Genomic DNA, 20463 nt, shown 5'->3' on the forward strand with positions numbered 1-20463 from the left:
TACGTACATACACGTTTTAAGACCTTCTGATCATGTTTGAAATAGAACAATACTTTGAAAATAAATCGTTTAAATAAACATTCTTTGTTATAAAATTAAAGAATTATTATTTGAAATAATAGAATACTTGGAAAATAAATCGTTTGAAAAGAATTTCTAAGTCTTACTTGATAAACTATATTCAAACGATTTATTTCCAATGGATTATACTCCCGTGTGTCCGTTCGTCGTTAGTAGTGTCGCCGTCGATGTACTAAATTATGCTAGATCTGGTCACATATATGAAAGAACCTAACATAAATTCTAAAGAATTACAAATATTTTTATGGTGAAATATGACTATTTCATTAAGATTCGTGTCGAATAAAATATGGCAAAATTCGCACCTCGTGAAAGCGATAAGTATGTTTTATTGTCTTTTAAACATCATTTTATTACATTCATAAGTAATCATTTATTGCATTAATATTTAGCGAATGATATCGAGTTTATTGTTATCGTCAATTGTTTTCAGGCAAAGAAGCAAAAGCTTTATCATCTTCTGCACAGGAATTAAAACATGAAACGAACCCTGAAAATAATGATTCTCAAACTCAAACTAAACAGTCATCTAACACAGTATCTCTTGAAAAGCACAGATATATTTATCCAGAGTTTTTACCAGACCCAAATCCAATTTATCGCAATATCATGAGAGAAAAATTGGAACGTTTCGATATGTTGGCCAGGAGGTCTGTTATAAATATACCTGAATTTTATGTTGGTTCTGTATTATCAGTAACTTATTCAGAGCCACATGCAACTGGAAAAGTAAATAAATTTGTTGGTATATGTATACAGAGAGAAGGTTGTGGATTAAGAGCTGCGTTTGTTTTGAGGAATATTGTGGACGGGGAAGGTGTAGAAGTACGCTATGATTTGTACGATCCAGCTATCCAAAAAATTGTTTGTTTGAGGTCGATAAAAATTATTTATTTTAAATCAATAGTTTTCAATAAATAGAACGTATATGAATATTTATAACTAATATTTTATGATGTTTGTAGATTGGAGAAAAGATTAGATAAGGAATTGTTTTACCTCAGAGATGCACCACCAGAGTATAGTACATTTCCATTCGACTTGGAAGCAGAATTGGTACCCGAGGGAACACCTGTACCGGTAAATGAAACTAAAGTTCCTCTTAAAGATCAGAAATGGTCGCAAAGGTGGGAGCTTAAAGATTTGAAAGGAGTGAAAGAGTTAGTTATTAACGAAAAACGTCAAAGGAAGGCAAGAGCTTTGGCTAGACCATGGGAGAAATACGATTTGATGAAAACTTACAGGTAAAATTTAATAGTACTAATATTGTACAAGTTCTAATTCACTATCCTAAGATACTATATAGTTATATATGTATAATTTTGATACTTCAACAGAGAAACTATTTCGCAAGAAGAACAAGAAATGATATTTTCCGAACTGCAGACAGAGCTCTGTCAATTAGAAGCAAAGAAGAACATATTGAAACATAAACGTGTATTTACAAGACCAAAGAAAAATGTATAAAATGTTTTTTTTTAAGTTACAAATAAAAATTTGTTTTTTTTCACAATTACATGTATATTACAAAAATTCGGTAAAATGCTATTTTCTCGTCTATTATAATTGCATGTTTGTTTAGATTACGCTTCATATGTATAGCACATAAAAGATGTAGTTACAAATTCTTTTAATGATAAGTTTTGTATTTTATTAGGAAGTGAAAAATATACAATAGAAATTATAAAATTTCAATGATTACACATCATTCTTCAAATATTCTTGTTTGTTGTACAAGGGATCAATTACTTTTTGCGTATTATGTTATCCAAATGAACAGAGAGAAGATAAATATGCGAACATGAAATTAACTAGTTAATAATGCCACATTAATTTCTTTAACCATTTTAATACGGTATAGCATTTTTATAAGATGTTCCTTTGCCAGTGGAGATGTTGAGTACCATACTGGACTATCTGGTACACAACTTCTTTCAGGTAGTAAATAGAACACATCGTTTCGAGTTTTAACGCTTTCCGGGCTAATGTAGCAAGAAAATATATTAATTACTCACGCTGTAACATTTTCTAGAAAGTTTAACTCTACGAATAAAATGAACGTACCACTTGGATAAATAGAATTCGTACAATTTTACTGGACATCTCAACGGATTCTCTTCGTTCTCTTGTTGCTCGTATACCTTCTTTTTACGTGAATTGCCTTCTAGAAAAAAGTCGTGAGTTTGTAATATTTTAATCCTTCCATCGTATCGATCTTTTAATACCAACCCAGTGCCGATTGCGGCGGATAGAAACGAAGAAGGACGTTTCGAGATCCTGGAACTTTTCCCGTTGTCGCAGTAGGTTGTGCAGCAGGATTACGTTTCCAATGTTTCATGATATGAGAAAACGATAACTGCATATGCTCTTCCACCGTCTAAAAGATTGTATAATCGCTAAACTTTTAATGTAATTTTAGTTTCTAAAAGTAAGATTTAGATATTCTAAATATAAGGACGATTACAAAATTGATTCATACATACCACAAGATTAAAATGTTTGGTGTTAAAAAACATAAGAGTACTTAAAAGGACATGAGGAGAATGAGCACCTAATTGTTTACACTCCCATAAATGTTCCTCTTCGACTCTCGTAACAATATATTCTAAAAAAATATACAGGCACGTTAATAAAATTTTTCTAAATCGATAAAAAGATTAATTTACTTACGCGCATCGTTATAAAGAACAGAAAACTTTTTCGCAACTTCGTTTAAACAGTCTGTAAATTTTTCATAATACATATCCGTAAAAATGTTGTCTATTCTATTATTCTCGAATAAATACTGCTGTATGCCTGTAATATGAAATTATGGGTAAAGAACAAACTTTGCTTTTCCAAAGAATATATTCAATTAGTAGATTTACCTAAGCAAAGATAATATATCGTATCAGGAGCGTACTCTGTGCCATTTGGTTTTCTAACTTCTTTCACAAACAGACATAACGAGTAATTTAATTCGTCTGCTGTGAGCTGTAGGAGATCCGTTTTAAATAACTTTATTTTCCTCATCGATGTATTTTGTTTCTCTAGTTCAGCGTTTTTCGCGACTACCTGTTTTTAATAAATAAACGATCCTTAACATCTGCTTTCAATAAAAAATAACAATCGCAATATGTCAAGTTACCCATTGTCTCCACGCGTTTACTCCGAAAGTATATTTGAGTGCCATATTAGCGTCTGGTTTTTCTATGGGCTCTATAATTCTAGGTTGAGGTGGTGGTTGAGGCTCGGGTGGTGGCATCAAAGGCATATCGTTCGCAGTAGATATACGTCTTCCTCGTTTGTTTGGAGTCGACCGTGGCTTATACGGAACAATTCGTTTTCTACCACGAGAAGCAACGATCAATCGTTCTGATTGAACTAAACGTTACAAAAGAAATGCATTATTGTATTATATCTCTGGTAAATACGAATCATGTAATTTTTATTTTTAATGTAGATCTCCCGTGTTACCATCATTTTCCATAGTTGTGTCGGATTGTGCTGACGTTTGCGTAGCGGTAATTGTATTTGGAGTTAAAGCAGCTTCTAAATCAACAGCTGGCTCGTCTAATTCCCCAGTTGCCATTTTTAGAGCCATTTGTAACATATCGTCACCAAACGTGTTACTGGAATCAACTCCTTCCGGGCTAAAACCTCCACTGTGCGTATGATCACGGTCACCAGCATCTTCGTCTCTATAAAAGAGACAAAATACTTGCCAAATAAAATATTACTTATTTTTATTCTGTAATTAACCTTGGCGATAGTTGCATAAATTTACCTATCGTCCGCGGAATCCGAATCACTCTCATTAGCCTTTTTTTCGGTTGCTACCATTTCTGCCATCATAAGAAGTTCAGCTTCGAATGGATCTGCTGGTATTTTTTCCTGTATTCTTTTAATATCTTTAAATATCCCCTTAGCACTATTTCTTGTTGTGGGTATAAAAATAGGGACAGGAATTGGTAATGGAAATGGTAATGGGACTGGAAAAGGCATACTATACATGTGCATTGGATACGGGACATAAATTGGAACCGGTATCGGAACAACCGCATGTTGAACTTCATCCGTTTGCGTGGCTTTTGTACAAGGATGCGGACGCACAGAAACACCTTTCGTGTGCATCGCCGGTTTGCACTGTGTAGTTTTATTGTGAATTTGGATCGGACTCGGTGGCCTCGTTATAATGTGTTGCTTATAAATTACTTGTGGTGCCTGATTTTGGCTGATAGCAACCGAAGGTATTACCATGTTATTTACACTGTTTTGTTGCGTCGTCGGACTGGATTGTCCATTCCCTATTGCGGCTAAACTTGTTACAGAAGATATAACTGGCATAGTCTTTTTATTCTGTATATCACTAACTTTCTGATTGTTTGAATTCGTGCTTCTATGAGGTATCGTCCTTTTAGGCATACCAGTAGGTACAGGATCATCGCCTGCCGGTATCGTGATCGGTGATTTAGTATACTGAGCTTGAAAATTCATTACACAATTATACGAACAAAAGTTTCGTATCGTTGCATCTGACATTGTTAAATGATACTGTGCTTGAGAGAACTCTCTACAAAAGTCACAATTTATCCGTTTAGCCGAGACCGCATTTATCGAGACCTATGTACATTTGGAAATAAAATTTAATTGAATTTTATTTTCGGTATCGTCTATTATTAATACATAAACGCATCATACCTGGTACAGTGTTAAACAATTTAAGCTGCACATCATCATCACTTGACCAGACTTCAATTCCTTTTTTATCATGTCAAAATTATACTTTTTTACCTTACACCAATTACAAGGGACAATTTTCCTATTTGTAATAATAAATATATTTAAACATGTTTTAGAACAAAATGTATGAGCCTCGTTTTCATAAAACACAACAGAACTTTTTTTATGAGGTAATTCAAAAAATTTCTTGCAGGTGGAACATTGATCAGGATCAACTTTTTTTACAAATTTAAATGCTGCAAAACATGGTTCGCTGCAAATAGCTACCGGACCAAATCTATCAACTTGAACTTCACAGTGAACAACCTTCTCCTGTTACAAAGAATGCATTTTTAATTTAACATTCTATATTTCATATTAAAAACATAATAAGTATAAAAAAAAGAAAATACTCTCTTACTTCTTGGCAAACACTGCAACATTTTTTTTCCATGTTTGGGGGCTCGACAGAACTCATTTTTGAATATTTTTCCATACATTCTTGTGTACAGAAATCCTTAAATTGTCCTTTATCACCGACCGGTGCAAGGAAACCTTCTGTACTAGAACTTATATCTTTCTGACAGTATGTACATACTTTCAGTCCTTTCTTGAACTCTTCTAAACACGTGGAACAACAAAATTGTCTAACATCATAGCCAAACCTTACACAATATTTGCCTAAGCTCACTGCCTGTACCGAACCATTGCAATTTCTACAATAACTCCCATATTTTGTTTGAAATTTGCCTAAACATTCTTCGTTACAGAACTCCATCGTTTCCCAAGAGAGATTACGTTCATCGCCGAGTTCGACAATTAACAAACAGTTTGCGCAACGTTTTTCTCTTTTAGAATTTACTCCATCGCTGGGTATATCCACAGCCCTATTATTGGCAGCTTTGAACAACGCCTTACAAGTTTTGGAACAAACATTATAATTATCAAAACCAATTTTTACTTTTATTTTGCATGACCTTTCCTCGTTACATTGTTTACAAATTTCTTTAGTTGTGATTTCTTCAATTTCAGAATTTTTTGACTCTTCATCTATATTAATAACATCTGTAGTTGTAAGCGAAACATTATTAACCGAATCTTTTTCCTTTTGAACATTTTCAATATCTTTTGAACTACTTTCATCTCCAATTTGTATTTCTTTTATTTCTTTTATTTCCTTATTAGTATTGATATCTAATTCATTATCTTGACAACTTTGTATAACTTTATCATGTTCGCAATTAATTTCTGGCAAAGATTTGTTATTATTAGAGTTTGACTTTTCTGTTTGTCCAGGAATTATTACTTTCATACTATCTGGGATAATACACAATTCATCATCTTGTCCTGGTAACACGGTAGACTGTTCTTCAGTATCTATTGGTGTTATTTCATCAAGAGGTTTTTCTATACTATCACTACACTTTTCAGTTGATCCTGCAACTTCTGTTTTATTTAAATTTTTATTTTCTTCTACCTCTGCTGTACTGTCGCTACAATTCTTATCAACATTTTCTATCGCATTTAAAGGCTCTACTGTATTGATAGAAACATCTTTGTTTTCTTTGTTATCTTTTTTATTACTACTAAAATTGCTCTCCCTTGCATTCACGACATCTTGTAGATTGTCGGCCTGGCTACATAATTTAGAAAAACCTACATCAGTTTCATTGAGATCATCTGTGTCCATTGGTTCAACATTTTCAGCATTAAGAGTATCACCGCCAAAAGGATCTTCCGCGTCGATGGACTGATTTTCAATTTGTGCATCACCATGTTTCTCTTGAGAGAACTGTACAAACTCTGTATTTTCTGGTTCCACTATATTCTTTTCTGACATATCTTTATCACAACCTTCCGATATTCCTTCCGAGTCAGTCTTCTTATTATTTGAATGATCTCTTTCATCGATAAGCAATTGCACTTTGTCTGGTTGAAAATCGTTTACAACATTGCCATCAATTTCTTTCCCTGTTAAGTTTAAATTGCACGTATCGTCTGTACTGATACTCTTTGAACTTTGCGTTTCCGGTTCTTCTACTACATTTTTTGAATCTGCCTCCGATTCTATACATTCTACTGTATTTGAACTACTTAACAAATTAACCGTGTCATTTTTTTCCACAATGCTAGATGTTGTCAATGTTGTTCCTGTACTTTCTTCCTGCAAATCAGTTTTTGGGACATCTGTATGTAAACTTTCCGATTGTATGTCATTACAATCTGTCGATGTAACATTTATGTTGCTATCATGTAAATTGCTCTTCGAAATATTTTCTTCCGACGATTTGGTATTTGATACTTCTATACTTTCTGAATTCCCTTCAGATAATCTTTGTTGTACTTCATTTTCTGTACTAATCGCTTTTTCATTCGTTTGACATGTATCAACAATTACTTTGTCCTTGAGAATAGATGAATCTTGCGGTGTTTCTTCTGTATTAATATTTATTTCTTTATTTTGATTAATTGAACTTTTAGTTTTCTCTTCATTTTCTATGGATGAATCCTGGTCAGTTTTATCCGTTGTGTCCATTGATAATTCTATATCAATTTTGGGATCCATAGTCATTCATATGCTTACATATACCTAAAAATATATAAATAAAATGTTAAAGGATCAATTCAAAATGTATATATATTTCTAAAATGATTTCAAACGCATGATGAACATTTTTGGAACGTATCAAAAAGAATTATCAATCATAAACAGATGAAATATCTCATTCACTTAACATACCTATATTGGATAAGTTCAATGTAAATAATAGAAGGAAATATTTCAATTTAATATGAGTACTATGTAGAACTTAAGCATAAAAATACAATAAATTAATTACAATTAAGATAGAAATACCAGGTCACAAGAAGAAACAATGAAACATTTCCCCAAAACAATTGACACTATTTTTTTTCACCAGTATAATTGATCACTGTATGGAAAATTGAGGTTATCGCAAAAAGTAGCTTCGCTTCGCCATGTTGCATTTTATACTTGTGATTTAATCAAGCTGACAGTAAAAGCAAAACATAAATAAAGGGAGATAGAAAATGATTGTATTTACGTTCCTTAATAATTGGCGGTAATACCTCATGAACATAGAAGAAGCCAATCGATACAAATTTATTGGCTCAAAATGAAACATTGCGCACAGTTTAAAATTTTATATCGGTCAAGAGCACCAAAATATATTTGAAACCATGCAACACACTTAAGTTATTAGATACAGAGGAATAAATATCACCTTTTAATTTCAATGCTAAACAGCACTTAAGTCTCACAATTTTTATAATTAAAATTACAAATCCGTACTCATCGTAGAAACATAACAGCCGTGGCGGCAATCTGCGTACACTACCAACATATGATCATAATCTCTTATTTGGATCAAACTAAATAAAGCTGCGTTTTCATAACAACTACGTTGTCAACATTATTTATATAATCTTTTACTAGTTCTCAATATACTGCACAAATATCCGGAATAAATACAGCAACTAATCGAACAGCATCGCAACTGATTCGGCAATGTTATTAGACCTTAATTTTATTGTGATTAACAAAAAATTGAAACATTTGAAGTTTGTACAAAATTCACTATGCATGCGATTGTTTTTTGTATTCGTTTAATTTCGATATTGCACGTATTTGACAGCGGTAAAATAAACAGTTTTGCTTTGTTCATTATACAAATCGCATAGAATAAATAAAAAAAAAAAACGTACATCAATATCACTTTTAATGGTAACTTAAAAAAAAAGTACGTTTATATTACTTGAAATTTAATGAAAATTTTTTAAATTATTGTTCCAGCTTCTGTACTAACTTAACCATTTGAACTTCACTAAATCAAGTTTATTTTACCGTTCGAGTCAAGTAGTTTATATTTCTTTTTTTGTAATCAAAGTATTATTGGATCGTGTAATAAACTCGAGAAATTACGAGAAAAATATGTAAATTGAACAATAATTATAACGATTCAAGACAGTGTAGGAGTTTTAAATCGAGTTCATCGAGAAAATTCTTTAATTGTGTTTTTCGCTCTAGATCGGTGGGATGAGATTTGTGGTCGAATTCGTTGGTCTTGCAAAATTGCTTTTAAACGGTTAAAAGTTTTTGAGCGCATGCCCCCCGATCGTGTGTATTGGTTAAATGTGAATTTGCCTCTGTTGTTAGTTTAATCGTGACGTATATGTGTGTTCTCGTGCGTAAATTGACGAGTTATGTAGCAAGCGTGAAATATTTATCGGTAGGGAATAAAAACAGAGAATACGCATATACGGTTGGGAAGATTTCCACGATAGGAAAAGTGTGTATAGCGACGAAAGTGTGGAAGAAAAAAAGGGAACAAGGGAGGAAGTTAGTATGTAAGAGGTGTTTTTTTTTTACAATTTTTGAAAGATCCTGTGCGAAGATATTTGTTAGATAGATCTTAGGTGATACGTTTCGTGTGCACGTTTATTTCGATAAATTTCCTGCGCGTTCCATTCTGCTGTAACGAAAAAGGAGCGTACGCGACCCTTCGAGGACGCGTTGTCGATCATTGTAACAGTGGAAGCTTTAGAAAATGGCCGACAATTGGACACGGAACGTCGTTTGCCGGTAAGAAACTGTCCTTTTGTCGTTTCCCAATGTGTTTCGGTGACAACGCGAGATCGGCGAAAAGATGAAACGCATGTTTCGCCGTAGAATGATATTTTGTAACATGTCAACGAAATACACAGTTCAAAATATCGATACATCTTTGATCGCATGTATTACGATTTCAATAAATTTCTATTCTGCTTATTAACTCTGTTGATTGAACAAGAATTTCGATTTATACGCGAGCTATATGTACATGCATCTGTGGATCTATTCCAGCGTAAATAGCTGATAAATTTCTAATTTAATGTTAACGATTATTCTTACAAGTTTATTCCTTTGTTTGTAGTTATTTCAAAAATGGTATGTGCCGCGAAGGAAATAATTGCAGGTATCGCCATAGTCAAGGATTAAGAGATGATGGGAGTACCAATGAAACAGTAATATCTTCGCCTGTCCCACCTGTTAACACAGTTTGTCGCTTTTTTAAGCATGGAATTTGTAAATTCGGAAGTCAGTGCCATTTTCGTCATATTACCGAAACGGCTGATAATAATTCGGTGAATGCAGATTCAATAGATAGTTCATCACCTGAGCAACATGCTTCAACTACTTCAACTTTGACAACAATAAAAAATGTGTATGTTGTCATCAGGTGACATTGTAGTTCAGCAAGAATTAAGTTGTAATACCATTTGCATATCACGTAATACGTTGTAATATGGTATATAAAAATATGTGATATATACGTATATAATAATTAAGATAATCAAAGGTATGATGTGTTAAAACATATGTATATGCTTTTAGTAAAGAAAATACCCATGTAGCCGAAGAATGGGTAAAGGCAGCTGAATTTGTACCTTCGTCCATTGCCAGTTCATCCACAGCGAATGAAGCATCTACTGCTTCGGGAATATCTACAAGCTCTTCGCTGCCAATATCATATGCTCAAGCTTTAAGTCCATCTGGTCAGGCATCCAGTCCATCTTTAGAACCTTTATGTCTATATGCAGTAACAACTGGATTTTGTAAAAAACGTAATTGTACATATTTACATGGAGATATTTGTGAATTGTGCAATCGTGCCACGCTTCATCCACATAACGAAGAACTTCGAAAAAAGCATACAAATGTAATTATACATGTTACATTGATCGTTTACATAATTATGAATCGATATTTTATTATTTATATATATTTTTTAGGCATGCGTCAAACAGCACGAAGTAGACATGGAACTTTCTTTTGCTATTCAACGTAGCAGAGAAAAGTCTTGTGGAATATGTTTTGAGATAGTAATGGAAAAGTCTTCTGGTGAACAGAGATTCGGTATTTTACCAAAATGCAATCATTGCTTTTGTCTAAGTTGTATTAGAAAATGGAGAAAAGCTAAACAATTTGACAATAAAATTATTAGAGCTTGTCCAGAATGCCGTGTCAGTTCTGACTTTGTATGTCCAAGTATGTATTGGGTAGACACAAAAGAAGAGAAAGAAAAGTTAATAATGAACTACAAATGTGCATTAAGGTAGGAAAGAAATAAATATAAATGTAAATATAAATATAGTGCTTAGTTACATTATACTGTTTGTCTATTACAGTACTAAACATTGTAAATATTTCAATAACGGACGTGGTAAATGTCCTTTTGGCAATAAGTGCTTTTACCTACACGCACTGCCCGATGGTACTAAAACAGATGTTGGTCCACCTGTTCGTCAACGACGCAATGCTGATTCGGATATTGGCATTTTTCAGGTGGGTTTAAAATTTATTTATTGCGAGTTGTAGTTTGCCGTGTCTCTTTATTATTAAATATTGATGTTGTACCTTTATTGTAACTACATAACCAGTATAGAAATTCTTTTACAGCGAATGATCTTGTGGGACTACATTGACGGGAGAAATGAGAGTTATACGTACGACGATTATGGCAATGGCTTCTATTCGGACTCGGAAGATTCTGATTGGTCTGAATTTGAACTTCCTTATGATTAATTGTATTAATTCAGTAATCATTACTGCTGTTGCTGTTATCTGTATTATCTATCTCATCCACCACTTATGCGTGGTTTCAGTGGCTGAATAGACAAGTAGTTTATGAATTGTTTGAATGGTTATGGTTCCAAAGGTGTCCTGGCTACGTTGTGCGCTTTGCTTGGTGATGTTTACATGAAATATGTGTAAATGACATCAGGTTGGTAAATAGAAAATAACAATAATAATGAGAAGATTACAGTCGCATGTACAATAATGACAAGATTTTTAATACTACACTGTCACTTTGTAATCACCTTTTTTCGTGTATCTTGACCAATATTCTTACAACTAATATTCAATCATAAGAAGTATGCATCAAATCTTACATCAGTGGTCCAAATTAATTCAATGAATAGAACATATATCAAAATATTTACAATACTCTTTTGCCAACATACAAATTTCATTTATTCACAGTCCTACAATTCTTTTTTTTAACAAGACAAATGAGTAATAAACAATTTTGTTCGGCGATGTTAGATTCAATATTAAAATGAATGTTCTTTATTTCTCCGAGCAGAATAAGTTTACTATTATTGTACAAGTTTTTAAATGAAATTAATTTTATACATATCGTTATTATCTTCATTAATCTTTGGCATTAAACTTAATGCTTGATTAAGAACTTGTTGAATAAAATGGAAAAGTGTTGTCATTTTCCTTACAACGTAATTTTAGTTTTTTCTAGAATAAATTTTAATCTCTATTAGGTACTTATTCTGCAGGTAAAGAAACAACCAAGTCTGATTTTTATTATGTTTACTTGTTACTTGACTTGGCAAATAAAAAAGAATTCATGGGAAACAGTGTTTGATTTATATGTTGCAAGAAATAGTAAATTGTTATTTGTAATAATCAGGGTGTTAATGTATTTGATTATCAGTAATTCATATCGAAGATACAGTTAACGAGTTTCGTCCTACCTCCTGTTACAGCTCTGTGAACATTTAAAAAAATTTCCTTAAATTATTCAACTGTATAGTGTTAGTCTTTAATTAATAGTTTTAAGATATTCGTGATAAATGCGCAAATCGAATGTATCATGTAATAAGTATGTCCGTGTGATAGTATGAAAAATTTGATTGTGTGTGTTACGCTGAATATAACAAAAGGAAACGATTTTTGGCGAATACGCACTAACAGATTGCAGATTTAAAAAGAAGTAACAAATAAAAATTACGTTACAAAATGATAGGTGAACTTTAAAGCAGTATGTGATTTTTATCATTTTGTCTTTTTATTTTATTATTCACTATAGTCGGACACTTTCGATTACTACCTTTTCGGAATCGACGATTCAGTTGTTAAAGACAAATAATTTATTTTATTACCGAATTAAGGTAATTTTATTTCTGTTATGAAACATTCTGTTTGATAAATAGAAATAATAGCCAAACGAGCGTGGTATTAAACTTTTTGATAGAACTATTTGACAAGAATGGTTTTCTAAGGTATTAAAGAATCGCCTTTAACGAGTATTATGTTATAGTCGTTTCAAAGTGTTTTGCGCGTATAAATTTGATCTGTTGCCCATAGCGATAAGAAATATTTTTCTTTTTAAGAGTCTACTCTCAGTGTTGCCTTTCACAAGCGCTTGTATTGTTTATCAATATAAGTTATTCGATATTTTATCAGACAAACTTTCCACGATACCGTATGTAAGTTCTTTATATTTTTTTTTGTAGGATGTCTATACTGTTAATTTTGTAGAGAGCCGTTTTGATTCAGTTTATTGTTATTGCTAACGCTATTTATAAAAATGTTGAAAATATTCTGTATATTGTTGCGCGCACGGTAAATGTCTATTTTGGATTTTTATTCTATCGTTGACAGCCGAGGATGTTAATTATTTAGATGTTTCGCCACAGTTACATAAAAATTATTAAAGCAAAGTTACTGCGTACATATTTTTTCATTATTGATTGAAAAAAGTCGAGGCAGAATTTTATATGTTCAACGCGTTAACAATAAAAATAATGAGGAAACTATATATTTGTCAACACTGGGCATTACACCATTTTAAAATTTTAATTATTTTTAAAGACGTATTTTTTAATTAGCACAGCTTAAAAAAAAAGAAGTAGACATCTCGAGTGCCAAGGAGTCTGATTGCAAGTTTTCAACGATAATTTATTTTAGTTTTAAAGGGGTTGAAAATATTCGTTCATGAAACAAGTTGCGTGTATTATGTAGTTGCGAGTGTACTATACAAATGTATAGAATTAGAATTTTTATATTAAGCAATACGGTGTATAATTGCGAAGTGATTGCATGAGTCATAAACTTTTGAGATCCAATTGCTTGAGCGGTACTAGATATAGAACCATGCATTTTAGGTGTAATTGACCTTGACTTTTACTTCCTATTGTATCGACGAATCTTTTAGATAAGATTCAAGTTATTATATAATTAAAAAAAAAGTTTAACTCTTGTTACGTTATATTGTTTTTATTATATTTTTTTTAATATATATATATATATATATCTTTTAGCAAACAAAGGAAAAGTGGCATTATATAGTAAAATATTGTTCTTATTTTTATTATTCGTTATGTATAAATGTGCTGATTGGAAACAAATATAATTTTTGACTTATCTGATTCGTCGATACACACATGTCTTTCAGATTTTAAACTTGCCCTCAAATTAGGGCGATGTTAATATAAATGGGTGTCCGTTATTGTAAGAAAAGACACTAGAATTAAGAACGTTTTATCGGTTTCTCGTCACAAAAATCAACGCTTTGTTTACAATGTATTTGCATTAGTTATTGTCACTGTTTAAACGTAGAATTTAGTACGATATTTAAGAAGTTTACATCTTTTAAAATACGTGAACCGAGCCTGTAAGAAGAATTTTGCGCGAAACCCTCATTTTTAATCGAAGTAAGATATTTACTGATTGAGGACTTTTCAGAGTAATTAATTAATAAATGTAATTTTGAAATGCTTTGCGTAAATTACGAGCTTGATTCTAAATGCTGCTTATAGCGGCAGCGATGGTTTTTGTGACGGGTTACTGCCCAATGTAATGTGTCTTTCAATCTCAGTGTTAAATTAGGAAGTTATGAGTTAAGATGATTATAAATTAAGTGTAACAGTATAATTTCGCTATACTATTGTGAGAATGCGAAATCATTGCCAAGAATCCGTGTGCTCTGCGTAATTAGAATCATTACCAAGTATAGAAAATTTATAACGCTGTTACAGTTTCAATAATTCGTCTCGCACGTACGAATCTTTAATGGCATTATTTTCAACACTTTGTTGTCTTTCACGGCAAAGGTACATGAACAATGTAAAGCATGTTTGAAAAAAAAAAGTAACAATTATTAAAATTTGTGATTACGATCGGAATAGGTATAATTTTTTGAAAGCATCTCGCGACGATCATTCTCTTGTCCGAGCGTTGAGTAGTACATTTATAGTCATTAATTTGTATATTAGTAAAGCTCAATGATAAAACTAAGTGATACGTATATTGGCTTCAATTTCATTTCTTACGATGATATATATTTTTGTTATTGGAAGTAGATTAATAAAAGGGTAGACTGTAAGAAGTCTATGGACAGAGGCATTCCTAAATTTATCTTTTCTTACGAGTATCCTTTCATATAAAAAAAAATGGCTTCTTTCATTTTGTGCAAAGATATAACATTTCTACACAAAATTCTAGCATCCGTTTTTTTTTTTATATTTCAACAAAACAAAAAATTAACTGCACAGCTAAGCTGCGAGATCAGTGAGCTCGAGTCGTTGAGCGCACTTTAAATGGATTTGAGTTTACAGTACTTTTAACTTTGAAAATTGAATTTGCATTTGTGTGAATGTTAAACTTGAAATAGAAACGAGGAAAATATTTCAAGAAAAATGCAATAAATACAATTTCATTACATTAATATATTCAAAAACGTATATAGATCTCATCTAAATAAATACAAAATATTTTTAACCAAAGCGTCGCAAAGCGTTCGAATCGAAGGCACTCAAAATTAACGAAGTTTTACATATACTTATGTCTTAATATAAACATTGTGCAGTACACTTATTTAAAAAGAAAAAAAAGAAAAAAAAAAACTGTCACATATCTCTATGAATATATAATGATATATTGAAATATATAATTCACAGAATCATTCTGTATCGATGATACTAATTGATATATCTTTTATTCTCTGGTACTTACTATTTTACCAGTCTTATTTTTTTTGCTTTAAATATAATTTCAACTCCCGAAAGAAGTCTTAACGCGTATTAGTAAATGTATTATAAAGTCAATTATAAAAATATTTACTCATACTTTATGTCGTGAACCGAAACAGTCTTTTGATAGTTTGCGATCATGAATTACGTACGCAGTATAACATGTATCTACAACTCTCTCCGGAGTTCGTTTTTTAAACCATTTGATTACTCTTTTAAATGTCTCCACTCGTCTAAGTTAACGCGATTCTATGTCTTATCTAGAATCTCTCCTTGTATAATTTTGATAACAATTTTTCAATAAAATAAGGCACTACTCAGGTCTCGATACGAATGAAGTCGATTCTCAAAACAATTTGGAATGCTACTGGGTCGAATTTTCGAAAAGATGTTACATCTTTTATCACGACCACAACTACATCGTTGATAATATTGGATTAATTATCTCTTAATTAAACAAAGAAGCACAAGGATGTAAAGCACTTGTAATTCGTTTCAGAATATTTTTAGCTATAAAATTTCTACCTCATAGCAGAAATTGTTCCAGTCAATATATCGCATTTCAACCTGTTATAACGAGAGAACAGATTGCGAATATTTGTCTTCCGACAGGTCCAGCCTATCATGTCTATTTCATCTCGACCCCTTAGATTCTCTATGATCCATGTAGAGATAAATAATTATCTTAACGACGCGAGGTACGGCTGACACGTCATCCGTTGAACAGGCTGATAAATTCTTTTTTGAACCGAACTAGCAACCGATCCATTGTGTAAAGTATTCAAAGGATCGGGCTCCCCGTGTACATCCGCGTTCGTTCCGGTACAATGCGCCCCCCGAGAATCATCCTGTGGTTCGTTCGATATATTCTGTCCACCTGTTTCGTTTCTCTTGCGAAACTTGGTAGAGTACTTATAAAAGTCCGACATCTCGAACGGTTTCGTCACCTCTCTATACGGTTGATATTTTCCAGCCTGAACGATCGTGCAATTCTGGGACGATCCTAATCTAATCGTCTCCTCGTTCGTTTCTTGAGACGACTTCGACTCCGCTGGAATCTCGAGCACCTTTTTCCGTGTCTGTTCATATCGAGTCGACAACAACGGTTGCAAATGTTGCTCGGTTTCGGTCGTCATCGCGTCAGTCTTACGATGGCTAGTCAGAGGAATATAATTATTTTTCCCATTTTCGCCGTTGATAACGTTCGATGTTTTGGAGCACGTGGGAAGTGTAGATTGATAATGAATATTTTTATGCGACGTTACCAAACCAATGTCCAATCCAGGACTCGCGCCCGAATCCAAGGAAGTCTCGTACCATTCTTTCTCTCTTCCTTTGCGGCTAACGTTGTCCGTCGTGTCCTTGCTGTCGTGCAGCTCGTGCAGATGATTCGAATGCCATTTCTCCACGCTGCCCAACGATTGCGTACGAAGTAACATTTTATTGCTCGTCGATGATTGCTCGGACAACGGAAGCAAATGGACGGAAGCATTTTGATGAGGGGCGACGCAGGGAGAATTTTTGTTGCATCCTATGGATACTGTACGATACCGCGGTTGCATATCAGTGCCTATACTAACAGTATGTTGCACCGCATTACGCTTCCTTCGATCCAAGCTACCAAATCTATCCGAAACGGATTGATCATCCGTACACCAGACAATTTCATCCTCGTGTCGCATCCAATAACCCGATGGTAATTGCGTCTCACTGGGTGAATCCGCGTATCGTAGATTTTTGCTTCCACCGAAATCACGATCCCGCCTCAGCAACGATTGCGATTGCGAGTTATTTTTATGATAAATTGGAAATTCAGGTATGTGCATGTAATGTAGCGTACGATAATCTCTCTCGTAATAGTCCAGGCCAGATCTTCGTTGAACATCATTGTCCAAGTGTTTGTACTCGGTATATTGTTGATAATTATGAGTCTGCTCCTCGAGCTGTTGTTGCTGAAGTTGACGACACCGTATTTGTCGTTCTTCCTCGGTATATGTATTTGGCAGAGGACGATAAATTCGCTCGTTCTCTTGATAGTGATTCTGGCTACGGGAACCACCGCTCCCGTGAGAATATGTTCGCGTACGATATTGGTCTGGTAATATATAAATATTTTGGTTATCGTTATGATCGTGGTCTATTATTTTGATATTTTGTCGCTGTTCGGATATCGTGGGACAATAAGCACCGACATGATTGTGATTACATGAATTGGGTATCAACGACTGTTCATCGTATCCGTGGCTAGGATACATATTACACTTATCCTCCGATCCTAATGGACTTAAGCTTATTCCACCCTCCTGAAGCAAGCTTCTCGTGACCTTTTGATTTGCGTCATTTGCTACGAAGAAATGTATATTTGAAAGAATATTTAAATATTACAAATGTCTGTTATCAAATATAAGTAATTGCAATACCTGTGCCATTCAAGGGCGGCCGAGGTTTCTTTGTTCTATGTTTTACATTCGTGTATAAATGTGGCTGATTATTGTAAACTGTAGAGTGTTGGACCGGCGTCGAGTGATGCGTCTTACTGCGGCTCTGTCGTATGAAATTTAACCGCGCCTCTAACTCTTGAAGCCTGCGCTGACTTTGCTGATAAACTAATCTGTGTTTACGACGTACTGCCTTGCTCTCCGTAGGATCATTTATGATACCTAAAGCGGCTTCCACTATACCAATTTGAACTTGTCGTTCTAATTCCAAGGCAGACTCCTCCTACGCAAAGAACGAAATAATTTTTCGCATTTTGACAAAGAATATATCTACTCGGATGAGTTCATAATGTACAAGGTGCTGTGGAATTTGTGGTGCATCGAAATTTTTTATTAAAAAATAAACAATGTTCCATTCGGAGAATCGTGCCACAAATTTCACTCCACCCTATATATAATTATGAAACGTACAACTTCATTTGTTTTTAGTTTGTTGATTAAATTCTGCGGGTATGTAAATGCGGTTCCGACTCTTCTTCTAAATATCGGTGGACTTTCTCCAGCCTCTAACGGGATCTCCGGTGGCAGAATACCGGTCAACTCTGCTTCTTCGACGCACAAGTTCTTAAGCTCGTTATTTTTTTGAGTTAACTTTTCTTGTAATGCTTCCCGACGTTGACGAAGCCATTGCAATCTTGTAGACATTGAATCTTCCGTCAAAGATCCAGAGGTACTTTCATTCCCTGCCATCACTTAAAATAGGAATCCATTTATAGTTACAAACTATGATTAAGCTTCTATCGATCGCTACGACGAACCCAAGATTTTAATATGTATATGTATATTCTTTATTTGCTTACCCATATTATTAGCGAAATATGATTTTTGTCACTATACGTGTTTCAATTGAAATGTTTATATAATCGAGGCCTATTTCACACGGTTAAAAACATTGACATTGATGCATTCGGTAGCCGATACATAGTACAATGTATGGACATCCCTTTGATTCGTTTCGATTAGCACACCTTATTTCTGATAAGATATCCTTTATCATTTTTTAATCGTTCGAAGTTATAGGCGACATAAACACGGTAAGAGTCGTTAAAAGGTTAACTAGAATTACATACTTCTATCACAGTGCGCCAGTTAATTTCACAATTCAATTCAACGATTCTAATAGAATACCACCAGGCAAAAAAAAATGTATGCATTAAACGAACGTTACAATAAATATTTCGCGAGAAACGTACAACACACGCGAACGGAGATATTGAATAACGACGCGATCATCTTCCTCGTAAAGTTGCCATTTTAGATTCTAGTTTGTTGATCGTACAACGACTCGATATAACTGGACTTTGTTTTTCATTTTACAAACTATCGTACGAATCTTCATTAGAATCGAATTAAAGTTTATTTTTTAGTGTACATTTTTACAGCAATTGTATTATGTTTTTGTATTAAAATAAATAATTTTAATCGAGTTGAAACGTCACCTACATCACTCTAGCGTAGGTAAAAGAATTCAGAAAATACGTGGCGCCATCTAATATCAGGGATTCGAACTGCTAAAATCGTGCCAGGATCACAGAATGTTAGTGGAGGTATCCGGAGCACAGGTTCCCCCACTCCTGCTACTCCTATTACGCAGTATCTTGATTATTCACTAATTACTCCTTTTCTGGGATTAAAATATCAACTTTTAGAATTTAAGAATATAGTATAGACCCTTGGCAACATTCAAGGATACTTTTTAGAACCATTCCACCCGTAATTAAGACGTTATTAGCGAATATCTGAAGTCTGCTTTAATCGATGAATTATCAACTTTTCAACAATAACACATATATTTTGGTTATTACAGAAGCAAGTGGGCATCCCTGACAACACTCAAAGACCAATTTTGCAACGCTCCTCGCTTTAATTAATTAATTATTAGCGATAGATCGTTGAAAGGTTAAAAGTAATGTGCCGGCTTTCGATATTGATTAATAACGCATGCCATGGTTAGAATAGGTAACCTCGAAGCTTACCAAGGGTCTACACTATACTCTTAAGCTCTAAAAGTTCGTAATTTAATCCCAGGAAAGGCGTAATTAGTAAATTAACGAGCAGTGATTCATTAAAAACAGTGAATTATTGATTTTTGCCATGTGGCGCCAACTAGCGGCGAAAACAGCGTACTATCTGTTTCTCTGCTTCCAATGAACTATTTCTTGTTAATTTACTAATTACGCCTTTCCTGGGATTAAATTATGAACTTTTAGAGTTTAAGAATATAGTATAGACCTTTGAAAAGATACAAGGATACCTGTTCCAACCATGACATGCGTTATTAAATAGGTATTAACCAATATCGGAAGCCGGCATATTGTTTTTAACCTTTTAACGCGACACCTTGGGGATCTAT

The 20463-nt window shown here is 33.5% G+C and overlaps 4 protein-coding genes across 7 annotated transcripts; 2 read left to right on the top strand and 2 right to left on the bottom strand.

The window, feature by feature from the left end:
- Positions 1-228: 228 nt before the first annotated feature.
- On the top strand, positions 229-1608 carry LOC122397991 (39S ribosomal protein L19, mitochondrial). Its single transcript, XM_043397541.1, has 4 exons — positions 229-402; positions 515-956; positions 1047-1325; positions 1419-1608. Exons 1-4 carry the CDS (start codon positions 336-338, stop codon positions 1546-1548), a joined length of 918 nt encoding a protein of 305 aa, XP_043253476.1. The 5' UTR covers positions 229-335; the 3' UTR covers positions 1549-1608.
- Positions 1609-1824: 216 nt separating this feature from the next.
- On the bottom strand, positions 1825-8138 carry LOC122397992 (zinc finger MYM-type protein 3). Of its 3 annotated transcripts, none has more exons than XM_043397544.1 (12): positions 8028-8138; positions 5204-7372; positions 4762-5115; positions 3848-4683; positions 3538-3761; positions 3209-3444; positions 2949-3135; positions 2752-2877; positions 2565-2686; positions 2311-2458; positions 2146-2242; positions 1825-2063 (listed from the first exon to the last, which is right to left on the bottom strand). In XM_043397544.1, the coding sequence occupies exons 2-12, from the start codon at positions 7352-7354 to the stop codon at positions 1889-1891; spliced, it is 4656 nt and encodes a 1551-aa protein (XP_043253479.1). In that variant the 5' UTR covers positions 7355-7372; positions 8028-8138; the 3' UTR covers positions 1825-1888. The 3 variants fall into 3 exon arrangements, with proteins under 3 accessions (XP_043253479.1, XP_043253477.1, XP_043253478.1); XM_043397542.1 differs by having other exon boundaries at positions 2146-2245; XM_043397543.1 differs by lacking the exon at positions 8028-8138 and adding an exon at positions 7623-7706 and having other exon boundaries at positions 2146-2245.
- An 840-nt stretch (positions 8139-8978) lies between these two features.
- Positions 8979-11892, top strand: LOC122397825 (probable E3 ubiquitin-protein ligase makorin-1). 2 transcript variants are annotated; one of them, XM_043397256.1, is made up of 6 exons: positions 8979-9385; positions 9717-10007; positions 10178-10502; positions 10576-10898; positions 10972-11128; positions 11243-11892. In XM_043397256.1, exons 1-6 carry the CDS (start codon positions 9351-9353, stop codon positions 11366-11368), a joined length of 1257 nt encoding a protein of 418 aa, XP_043253191.1. In that variant the 5' UTR covers positions 8979-9350; the 3' UTR covers positions 11369-11892. The 2 variants fall into 2 exon arrangements, with proteins under 2 accessions (XP_043253191.1, XP_043253192.1); XM_043397257.1 differs by having other exon boundaries at positions 9759-10007.
- Positions 11893-15394: 3502 nt separating this feature from the next.
- On the bottom strand, positions 15395-19513 carry LOC122397826. Its single transcript, XM_043397258.1, has 4 exons — positions 18911-19513; positions 18522-18802; positions 18033-18333; positions 15395-17956 (listed from the first exon to the last, which is right to left on the bottom strand). Exons 1-4 carry the CDS (start codon positions 18912-18914, stop codon positions 16293-16295), a joined length of 2250 nt encoding a protein of 749 aa, XP_043253193.1. The 5' UTR covers positions 18915-19513; the 3' UTR covers positions 15395-16292.
- Between the last annotated feature and the right edge of the window lie 950 nt (positions 19514-20463).

Source organism: Colletes gigas, unplaced genomic scaffold (genome assembly GCF_013123115.1).
Source record: "Colletes gigas isolate AHSC1104 unplaced genomic scaffold, ASM1312311v1 Colletes_gigas_Sc00010, whole genome shotgun sequence".
Taxonomy (NCBI): Eukaryota; Metazoa; Arthropoda; class Insecta; order Hymenoptera; family Colletidae; genus Colletes; species Colletes gigas.